This window comes from Cydia splendana, chromosome Z (genome assembly GCF_910591565.1).
Source record: "Cydia splendana chromosome Z, ilCydSple1.2, whole genome shotgun sequence".
Taxonomy (NCBI): domain Eukaryota; kingdom Metazoa; phylum Arthropoda; class Insecta; order Lepidoptera; family Tortricidae; genus Cydia; species Cydia splendana.
Genome location: NC_085987.1, coordinates 6432140 through 6443692, shown reverse-complemented (window position 1 = coordinate 6443692; position 11553 = coordinate 6432140). Strand labels below are relative to the sequence as shown.

At 35.0% G+C, this 11553-nt stretch overlaps 1 protein-coding gene across 1 annotated transcript; it reads right to left on the bottom strand.

Moving 5' to 3' along the window:
* Positions 1-501: 501 nt before the first annotated feature.
* On the bottom strand, positions 502-10413 carry LOC134805199 (uncharacterized). The gene is made up of 5 exons (XM_063778510.1): positions 10014-10413; positions 4360-4481; positions 3818-4135; positions 1181-1330; positions 502-696 (listed from the first exon to the last, which is right to left on the bottom strand). The coding sequence occupies exons 1-5, from the start codon at positions 10111-10113 to the stop codon at positions 502-504; spliced, it is 885 nt and encodes a 294-aa protein (XP_063634580.1). The 5' UTR covers positions 10114-10413.
* Positions 10414-11553: the final 1140 nt, after the last annotated feature.

Here is an 11553-nt window from a genome sequence, read left to right as displayed (position 1 = left end):
AATCTAGAACTTTCCAAACAACTCCTAGCACTATGCTATTGCAATATTCTAGTCATAGATCATTGCTATTCTTATTCCTTAAGCACCGGGGTAGGCGATGGTATAATTTTGGTATTATGAGTTGTGTTGTAGTCTGTAATAATCAACGCCAATATCGGCGATTTCAATCGCATTTTCAATTGGATTTGGACGTCATTGACAATCTACGGATATGATGGTCGTTCTTGTCTACGTGACAGCGTGATAAAACCGTGTCCGTCACTTTCTATCCCGCGGTGTTAAAAAGTGACAATTATTTTATCACGTGGATAAAATGCATAATACGCCGGAAGTACAATTGATGCTATTTCAAAATTTAATCGATCCGTCTATGTTTGACGGACTTAAATCTATTTCTATAATCTTGAGGCTGCATTTCGATAGGGTCAATGAACGTAAGACCTATTTTTATAAGCTAACGCAAGCATTTGGTATTATTAGTATTTATATGGTTTCTACGATTTAAAGCTTGGGGTTATCATCATAGCTCATTACAGACTCACTCTGAGTGTTGTAGATGGAACTCTTCATGAGTACAGTCTTGCCGTCCGTGGAGGCGGTACCTCCTGGGGCAGGAGCTTGGACCGCAGCGGCTCCGGACAAGTTCACTGATGCAGAGCAGTTCACGCGCGCCGGGTAGTCGCAGATACCCAGCTCCTAGAAATATAAGGTGGACATTTAGAAAAAGGAAAGTGGAATAAGATCAACGTTTTTTTCGTTTGGTTTTTTGCCACTTTGATATGATATTATTTGTACCTACCTAATAAAAAAAAATCTAATTATAATTGAGAAGATTAAAAACACGGCTTTTCCTCACACATTCAAAATTTGACAATTTGTTTTGGAGAGAAAAAACAGAAAGAAGTTGACCTGATATGAATTTTGGAAATACCAAGCAGCTGTGTTTTGGTTAGAGTGACCATACAGAGATATAAAGTATTGTAGGGTCTAAGACGGCTTTGGATTACTCAAATTATTGAGATATCAGTACGTATGGTGTTGAATGCTCGATCCTTGGTCCAACTGATATTTATATTGAAGACATGCCTTGGGGCATCAGATGCGAACGGACGAACTGACGAAGCGAATAGCTGCGTGCCTTGTAGTCTCCTTATGGTTACCTATTATTATGATAGCTTACCGTATTAAATACGAGTTCGTTGGGACACTGGAAGCGCACGGGCAGACGGTTGACGCAGACGAAGAACTCGCCGCAGCTCCACTCGCTGCGGAACGCTTCGAAGTCGCTCGCGCAGCGGATCGGCGTCGGCGCAGGGCGCGCTTTAGCAAACCAGAAATGTTAGAATGTGTAATGAAGACTTTTGACAAGACAACTGCTAACTTAAAATTTTAAAAGTGTTATTCTTTTTACGATAAATGTCACTACACTATGTAGCTGGTTTATTAGTGCACGACACCTTGCATTTTGAGACTATGCGCTGAAACTTGGCACAGTTGGTTCTTAGCTGGTCTTAAGCAGATACAGACAGGGAGACATCGAGAGCCACCTCTCATTTAGTGGGGGGACTGGGGGGAGGGAAGAAGTTCGACGCTGCCGCGCTTCACTTGGAGCAACCTTTCTCTAAAACTATACCTATTAGGGCGTGTGATATATCATTTTCGGATAAATTAAGGATGAGGAATCTATTATTAGAACAAAAACAATGCACTTTCTAACAAAAAAAAAATAAAGTATAAAACACTAAAAAACGTATTTTAGATTTTTTTATAATTACCAATTTTTTTTAAAGTGTTGCAGGATTCTGAAAACAAAAAATATAGTCGTAAAGCTACACTTATTACGTTTAAAAAAATATATAGTTTATTATAAAAATCTGTTGATAAATGGGAGATAAAAAATAATATTAAGCGTTACCCACGCGAAAAAAAAGCACTTATTTTATGACAAATCTGAAATAGATTATTTACGTAACAGATATTTTTTTGCTATGGGCTACCGTTTACGAGTTATTTACGAAAAACTAAAAAAAATAAACGATTGTAGAACAAATAATAAGTAACCTAGCTTCCCACCTTCATATGAGATCACTCTTACCCACGCTTAATATTATTTTTTTATCTCCCATTTATCAATAGATTTTTATAATAGACTATATATTTTTTAAACGTAATAAGTGTAGCTTTACGACTCTAGTTTTTGTTTTCAGAATCCTGCAACACTTAAAAAAAATTGGTAATTGTAAAAAAATCTAAAATACGTTTTTTAGTCTTTTCTACTTTATTCTTTTTTTTTGTTAGAAAGTGCATTGTTTTTGTTCTAAAAACAGATTCCTCGTCCTTAATTTATCCGAAAATGATATATCACATGCCCTAATAGGTATAGTTTTAGAGAAATGTTGCTCCAAGTGAAGCGCGGCAGCGTCGAACTTCCCCCCCCCCCCCCCCCCCCCCCCACTAAATTAGAGGTGGCTCTCAATGTCTCCCTGTCTGTATCTGCTCAAGACCAGCTAAGAACCAACTGTGCCAAGTTTCAGCGCATAGTCTCAAAGTGCAAGGTCCCCATACAACGGTGTGCACTAACAAACCAGCTATATGTATGTACATGTAAACAAAGAAGAAAGTAGTGTTGAAAATTGCCAGGATCAAAATAAATAGCTTCGATTGCTCACATGGTTGTACGATCTAGTGTCACATAAGGTCGAGAGTTTAAATCTCGCAAAAAAATTTAATCTAAAGTAATGTTATAGGCGCCTCTGCTTATCAATTTCAAAGGCAAATTCCACATCATTTTTAGGGTTCTGTACCCAAAGGGTACAAAAAGGGACCCTATTACTAAGACTCCGCTGTCCGTCCGTCCGTCCGTCCGTCCGTCTGTCACCAGGCTGTATCTCATGAACCGTGATAGCTAGACAGTTGAAACATTCACAGATGAGGTATTTCTGTTGCCGCTATAACAACAAATACTAAAAAGTACGGAACCCTCGGTGGGCGAGTCCGACTCGCACTTGTCCGGTTTTTTTTATAAATAGCCGTGATTCGCAAAGTATCAGTTTACATTAGGTATATTTCGTACTCTGGTTGTATTAACCCTTACATCATAATATCATTTGTAACATGATAGCTAGTCTAAATTCTAAATTACCTTTCAAGGTAAATAGATACTTAATTGAGCGATATTGGTATAGGTACAGCGTAATTCGTAATGAAGGAAATATTTTTAAGCTTTGGAAGCAGAATAATATCGTAGTAAATATAAATAAAATCAATTATTCTTGTACTGTTACTAATTAATTCATAAGAAAAATGGGTTTAATTTTATAGCAGATAATAAAAGTTAAAGATTAACTTATGTACCTAGATAGAATCGACACGCGTTCCGTTGCGCAACCAACCTGTTCATTACTTAACGTGGCATTTCCACAGTTGACGACACCTGCTAAACAAAGTTCACAATTTCATTTCCTTACACAATAATTGCGTGTGAACCAGGTGTCGCTAACCTTTGACGAGAAATTATATTACCTACTACGTAAACTATGAGCCATTATTTTATGAGCTATGAAAACAGATCACATTCTATTATATATAATATTTCAAAGAAAAGACTCGAGGAAAAGGTTTGGGGAAGTAAATACGAAGTTCGTTAATACTTACCTAAATACGTACACATTATTGTCGTTCTTTTTGATGCTGGCAGTACAACTAAACTAACTGCACTATTCTATTACTATTTCGTTGATTTTTGTCATGAGTATACCTATTCTGTAAAAATAGGTGATAAAACACCCTATTAACTTTATGAATTAGTCCAAGTATATTTACCAATTAATTTCCTATTATTACAATCCACCCTCTGCGGGTAGTCGCAGTACCCTTCACTAGAGAACAGCAAGCCGCTCGGGCACTCCTGTTCAAAAGCAAAACCGTCCCAGCAGTTCAAAAATGCGTTGCACAGCTTCGGCGAGGGAATCTGAGCTCTTTTCCCAAGGCATAGATCATTCTGTTCAACGACAGGGTCTCTCGGTAGGAGCAACAGCTTGTTCTGCATGATCGGGTCTTGGGCAATCTGGTGTATTACTTCATCTGATACTGGGATCATGTAGGTCGTCGGACGGCCGCCGAAGGACTGTATTGGCTATAAAGTAAAGAGCACGTGTGAGGTGTGAATGTTCTAAAAAGACATTTTAACGCTTTTTCGCACTTATATTTAATTTAGGATATTTTGTAAGATTTAGGTAGAAAAAAGATTAAACAGCTTGTAATTCTAAAGCACAGCATAAATGCATGCATGCATCTTTGGTTCCGAATAATTTAGGTAGGTACTAAGTAATTTATTTAATATGACAGATTAATACTTACGCGAATAAAGTTATAAAATGGTTGGAAAAACGATCCGAAAAAGGGGAACTTGTCCATCTGTTCCGGAAAGTCACTAAGAGGATTGTTGTAAGTTTGGATCAGGTTGCCTTGTTCGTCGTAAACTGAAACAAAATTAATGGTAAGTAGGGCTCTACTTAAAGGTCCTGGTTAGGGTCAACAGCGCCTTACATATGTATATTGCTTGCTTACATATGTATATTGCTTGATTGATTGCTTAAGTAGTGCCCAATGTCGATATTAAAGCGTCCATAAATATCTAGCTAACTATAAAAAGCAGAGTGATGCTATGTACACTATATTTTTTGTTGTTAAAAATCCCTCCTTACACAATCATTACGAATCCAATTTTACAAAAAATTAAAAACGCCATAATTATAAATGTCGAATACACCCTCTTCAAAAATTTACCCGTTAATGCAACTTGGGAAAAGATGCCAATAAGTTGGGAAAGTTCTAGGAAATATCAGAAAAAATCTCAGAAAATAAAAGAAACTTTATTATTAAAAATGGAAAATTCCAATTCTGGTACAAATGTATGTGAAGTGTCCGAAAATTTTCCATGTCGAAATTGTTCAAATTTGTAAACTTTCCGACATCGCATCGTCAGTAAATACTCAATAGAAGACACCTTGGGTTTTAGAATAGAATAAAGAATAGAGACCGTTTATTCGAGGCAAAAAATAGCAAAAAAGTAAGCGAAAAATTTTAGCAAAAAAAGAAAGCGGTAAGAGCGTGCGACTTTCAATCCGGAGGTCGCGGGTTCAAGCCCCGGCTCTTACCAATGAGTTTTTCGGAACTGATCCCAAGTAACACAAAAGTAGCTGAATATTGTTTGAATAATAGAGCATTCCGTACTGTATGCTGAATAAGGTAGCTGTATAACGTCTGTATAAGCGCTTATACAGACGTTATACAGAAGGTTTGGGCGCAAAGTGGGCTAGCCCACGCCGCTTATTACTGAATAACCGTAATGTAATAGCTGTATAAGTGTGTGCCCACACATTGAATCGCTGAATAACACTTGTATAGAGGCTGTCAAAAGCTTCTATACCGCTTTTAAACCAAAGTTATCCAGCTTTGTATAGAATGACTCAGTTAGTCACACGTTATGCAGCTTTTGGTTCAAAAGTGCATTGTTACAGAAAATATATTCAGCTATTTGTGTATGATTTGTCTTCCATTTTAATTTGTGAACTCGTGTCAAAGTGTAGTGTCTGAAATGAATACAAAATAAGGAGGACATTACCCATATATTGATTTGATGTTTATATAACATCAATTTCATTGCGCATGCGACTTTACTGTTAATATATATATATATATATACATTTTATTTAAAATTTTAAAGCGCCGCGTAAATAATGCACTGTTTAAAAAGTAAATATAGAAAATTTACTACTCCACTTTTAAATTTGTACTTTTTTTGCGGTGTTTAGATGTTTTAGTGATAGAAAATGTACTTTAACAAGTTATGCTACGATAAAACTAGTTTTATAAATGAATAAAAATGGGATTTTCAGTTCATTTTCAATTCCTATATAATTGTAGAGGTTAGAATATGAGCAACCGTAATGGCGTCCGACTGTGCTGAATATAAGCTGCTGCCACAGGTATTATGTGCTAAATTTCTGAATAAGCATTCACATTATTCGCGTTACTAAGCTACATGTTAGATAATAATGGTTTTAGAACAACAAGTTTTGAATAACATCAGTATAATAGTAATTGTTTTCTCAATCTTAAAGCCTATTAGGGTTCTGTACACAAATAGTAAAAACCACATAGATCCTCACTAGTTTGATGAGAAACATTATAGGTATGTGACACGGGCAATATTCAATCCTACTTCCTACTAATATTATAAACGCGATATAATATTTAAGTTATATGATAAATCTGGGGGCACGGCAGATTACACAGTTATTTTTTCCGTTATCAGTTCCGACAAATATGTAGTAGGTAAAGGTGTACGCAAAGATGTACGAAGTGAGTACGAAGATGTGTATAGTATGAGTATGGTGTGGTTACGAGTATGGTATGAATATGAATATGGTATAGGTGCGAAGGTGCGGGTATATTAGTAGCGGGTATCACGGGTATGAGTACAAGTATAGTTTGGTATGGACAGTATTGTTTAGGTATGAGTACGAGTATAGTGTGGGATGGGTATGAGTAGACCCACTTGAAACCTAAAAACAGTCTGTTCAAAATCGAATGATCGATTGTGGAGAATCGATTTCGCAATATTTTAATGGGGGTGATTATTTAATTTTTCTCATACCCAGTCCAGTCTACAAGTTTTTAATGCAACAATATCAATAACTAGCATTTGCCACCTTGTTTGCCAACTAGCAACAACCTTAAATGGCCATTGGTAAGCTTTATCTCGTTGCAGTAAGGTATGCAAATGGTCAGTTAACAGTGTTTACGATGGTAGCTAGCAATTGTTTTACGTCATTAAAACGACAATGCATCTTGTGTAAAATAATCAATCGAAGAGAATTGTTAAGAAAACTAAACCTCGATTTTTTTTAATAATGGTTGGATTAAAGAATAAATACGCAAGATGCGTTCAAAATAAAATAAAAACACGCTCAAGCTCAAAGCAAACAGGCTCAAGTAGCACTGTTGACGGTGTATAAACTTATAAATCTACGGAACCCTCTCCACCGCGCATTTGTTGATACTAAGCAGTAGTTTGAATAGCGCTGCTCATTGCGTTCATTTTGCAGCTTTTAGCAAGAAAAGATAGTATATGTGTACTAAAATCGCTATAACTTAAGTATAAGTGTTGTTTTAGTATTTATTATTCAGACGTTTTGTCTATAAAAGCCATAACTAACCCATATATGCAGCTACTGAATAACAAATAATATGTGGATTTCATTACAGCTTCCAGTAATAGCGTCCACCTTTATTCAAAAACTAGCATTAAAACAGAAACAGAAACAGAAACTGCAGTCACTATCACATTTTTCTTAATATTGTCTGCTTAATATCTCACGACACAAAATATATACAGCTAATTGCTGCTAATGCTGCTATTATGCAGCTTTTAGTAACCACAAATGCTTTAAGCTGAATAATGTCTGACTTACTGTGTAAGAAATAAGTATTATTCAGCTTTAATATGCAAAACCGATACTATGCCAAATTTATTCAGCATTTATTGGTATATAGACCCCACTAGGCCCACATATTTTCTTATTCCGAATTTAGTAATTTCCACCGCTTATACACAAAATTTATGCAATCTTAATTTGAATAAGATGATAATTTTACTCTATTATCCTGCTTGTGTGTTACTTGGGAAGCCACGAAATGGTCCCGACTCAGCATGATGCTAGCCTGGCTGGGCTTCCGCTGAACTTTCAAAACATACCTACCTTAAAACATTCTATAAAGGTCATTGAATGACGGCCTCGAACTTATAGACCTATCCGATTCATCTTAAACACAAAGTCATCCTCGCAGCATGTTCGTACCACCAACAATATAAATCAAGCAGAAAGCTGCAAATCACCCTTTATACACCGCACCGCGTCCTGTCGTGTTCTGACAGTCCGATAAAATGTGCAACTATACAGGGAGGAGCTAAAATCTGCTCTAAAATTATAAAATACAAAATTTTAGACTTAAAGCGGATTCGCACTACGTCCGATCCGAATCCGATCAAAACCCGTGAAAATATGGTCCGTAGTAGACGTAGAACTATTTCTATGGTAAGTTACGCACCGCACACGTTGAATGACGGAAAGAAATCGGATGATCTAGTACGTAACTTACCATAGAAATAGTTCTACGGCTACTACGGACCATATTTTCACGGGTTCGGATCGGATTCGGATCGGACGTAGTGCGAAACCGCTCTTACCTATCCTCTGCCAATTATTTATTGTGCTTTTGAATTAAGAAACTTTATTTTATTTCAATAAGAAATCTAAACTCAAATTGAATTTACAGATGTACAAGTACACCGGGAGTATAGGAGAGGCTGGCAACAGGCGCTTGTAGTGAAAGGAAAAGACGAACGTGAAGTTTTGAACAAATGTAGTGCATAATTATTTTCCATCGTACATATTTTCACGGAAACATACGCTATTTCAGTCAGTCTCGGTACAAAAAGTACTGAGGTTGGCTGAAGCAGCGTGACACTACGAACGTTTCCGAGAAAATATGATGGAAAACAATTATGCACTACATCTACCTAAACGTACACTAAATTTTAAAATAGCTTTCCTTTACTGAATTATAGTTAAAAGATACAACATGAACTCCAAACAATGTAAAGGACTGTCTGCCTTTTAATAATCTTACTAAACTGTCGAGTATCATCTGAACGACTACCTCAACCTGTTAGTCAGCTCACACCCTGTATACTTCCGACTACGACCTGAACACCCCGTTCAAATTGACAGCGGATGATGAATAGCGAACTTTAAATCTTACACCATTACTCATAAAGGACATAATATATGTGCAGGATTATTTAGAAGGATATTTTCCTTTTCGCTGTCATGGCCGTACTAAGTGTGCGATATATGTATACAATAAAGATTACATGATTATAACTATGGGGACATAACTATGTAAGGGAAAGACCTTGGGTATTAATGTCTTTGCAGTTAAAAATATTATGCTATATAATAGTACCATTACGATACAAGTGCGAGAAATAGGAAATTGAAACGAGTGGCGATAAAGTAAAACACGACCGAAGGGAGAGTTTTAAATCGACACATTTTCTTATAATTTTTCAATGCTCCTCTTACACTTATTAAATAATAAACAAGCTTTGGTTGATATACCTACATAAAATTGTGTCTAAATATTTTATGTAGATAAATGTTAATATCCAGAGTGGAAAATAAGGACTACGTTTGTATGAAAAGGCGATATCGCGCGGTGGTCCACTTTTGTCTTAACGCAAATACGCTGCAGTTCAAATGCAGCCAAAGAAGACTTATTCTTTGTTAACTTTAATCGTCTTTACAAGGCACATTGGTTACAAGGTTTAGTAATTACATATTTTCAATTTCTATTTTTTTAAATATTAATGGACTCTAAATATTAAGTAAATCTATAGGGTCAAATTTTATTCAGCAGTCATACTCTGCGTAGTGCAATATTATATACTGAACAACTTTTATTATGGAACCAATGCCGTAATGGCGAAAAATTTGGCTGTTTCATACATTTCCGGCTGATGTGATGCCGCTGATTTCTATGGAACAAAATTTCGGCATTGGTCCCATAATATAAGTTGTTCAGTATGACCAATAAATTCATTACGCACATTATGGGTGGTGAATAAAATTTCACCCTGTATAGAAAACGCGTTAAAATAATAACATATAAAAAGTAACACAAGTAAAGAGAGGCGGTCGGTAAAACAGAGATTGCCTGTCAAATTATTATAGATAGGTAGGCATAGGCAGGATATACAAATAGACATAATATAATATAAGGCTGGCAATCTTTTTTAATTCAGAGCTGCGTACGTGTACCTACACTGTATACAGAGATATCCTCAAAAAGGTCAGAAATTCTTAATAAACAAATTACATAAGCTGGCTAGCAAAGCGACTATATACTCATAAAATAAATATAAAAAAAAATAAAAGCATACTCACAAAGCAATCTCTTATGACGATTTCCATTCGATGTTTTTTCCAGCAAGGGATTTGCACAGACCAAATGGACCAAAGCAACTAGTACAACTATTTTCATCATGATGACAATGTAAAATCAGGGCCTAAGGGTCCAAACGCAGCCTGGACAATGTCAGGGACAACCCGAGATCCTAGCTTTTATAGCATCGCCAGTACAAACAAGTACCTGTATATGAACATACGTGGGCTCTAGTTTAAGCCAGGATGAAAGTTTATAAGGATACGACGTTTACGATATTTTTATAGTGTGGTCTCGTACTTTTAAGGCACAAGATAACTTGAGGCATATTATTGTTATGATTACTGTCAGTTGGTGTAAAAATATTTATTTACATAAAATCTTCTAGGGATTCAATTTCTTGTATATTCTTTATTATATAACTTACCTGTATATAGTCTGTTCGAGAAACGGAAAACGGTGAAAAATAGAGATAATACTCCTAAAAATACGTGTGATACCTCATTAGATTCGTAATGATGTCTAGAAAAATGTATTCGAATCGTGTATTAGCACACAAAAAATATCAAAAGTTATAAACAAAATAAGGGGGAAAAAAGTAGATATTTTTTATTTCCCTAATATCTCAAAAAGTATTAATATTTAAGAAACCAAAATTAGTATTATAAAAGAGGAGGATATTTTCAATCACACATTCCATACTTGCAGAACTGTATCTCCATTATTTATAGTTTTTATTCAACGCTGAACACAGCCCTCCGAGCCTCATATTCGAGAAACGCGCGCGGCGTGAAAAATCGGTTACGTAACATTAAATATAATTTTAAAGATATTAAATATTGATTGAAAAATTTAAAAAAATTATGGTGTATTTAAAACATGTTAACAAATATACTACTTGTATAAATTTATCTTAAAGTTATTTTTTCAATAAGTTATGCAATTGTTAATAAACAAATTTTTCTCGAACATCCTTCTTTATTGAAAACGAAAAAAAATTTATAAATAACTATTGTAAAATTTTGTCGCTTTCTAGAGCCCTTCTCATATACATGCTTAATAAGATCAAATTATAAAAGTTTTAATAAAGTTAATACTTTGCTTAAAATAAGTTTTAGATTAACATAGAAAATTGTCGAAAAACGAAAAATCAAGGTAAAATTGTAAAATATAAAACAATATTATAACCAAACTATTAATTTTTTCAGAACTTTTATAACGTGATCTTATTAAGCATATATATGAGAAGGGCTCTAGAAAGCGAGGAAATTTTACAATAGTTATTTATACATTTTTTTTTCGTTTTCAATAAAGAAGGAATTTCGAGAAAATTTTGTTCATTAACAATTGCCTAACTTGTTGAATAAGTAACTTTAAGATAAATTTCTACAAGTATTACATTTGCTGATATATTTTAAATACACCATATTTTTTTTAATCTTTCAATAAATATTTAATACCTTTAAAATTATATTTAATGTTACTCAATCGCTTTTTTACGCCGCGCGCGTTTCCCGAAACTGAGGCGCGGAGGGCTGTGTT

What these genes read in the sequence shown, in the direction of transcription:
- LOC134805199 (XM_063778510.1), bottom strand. Translation starts at nt 10,113, where the DNA reads ATGATGAAAATAGTTGTACTAGTTGCTTTGGTCCATTTGGTCTGTGCA. An exon ending in CATTTTATAACTTTATTCGC is followed by an intron (nt 4,136 to 4,359) that starts GTAAGTATTAAT and finishes TTTACTTTATAG; the next exon opens with CCAATACAGTCCTTCGGCGG. An exon ending in ACGAACTCGTATTTAATACG is followed by an intron (nt 697 to 1,180) that starts GTAAGCTATCAT and finishes TTATATTTCTAG; the next exon opens with GAGCTGGGTATCTGCGACTA.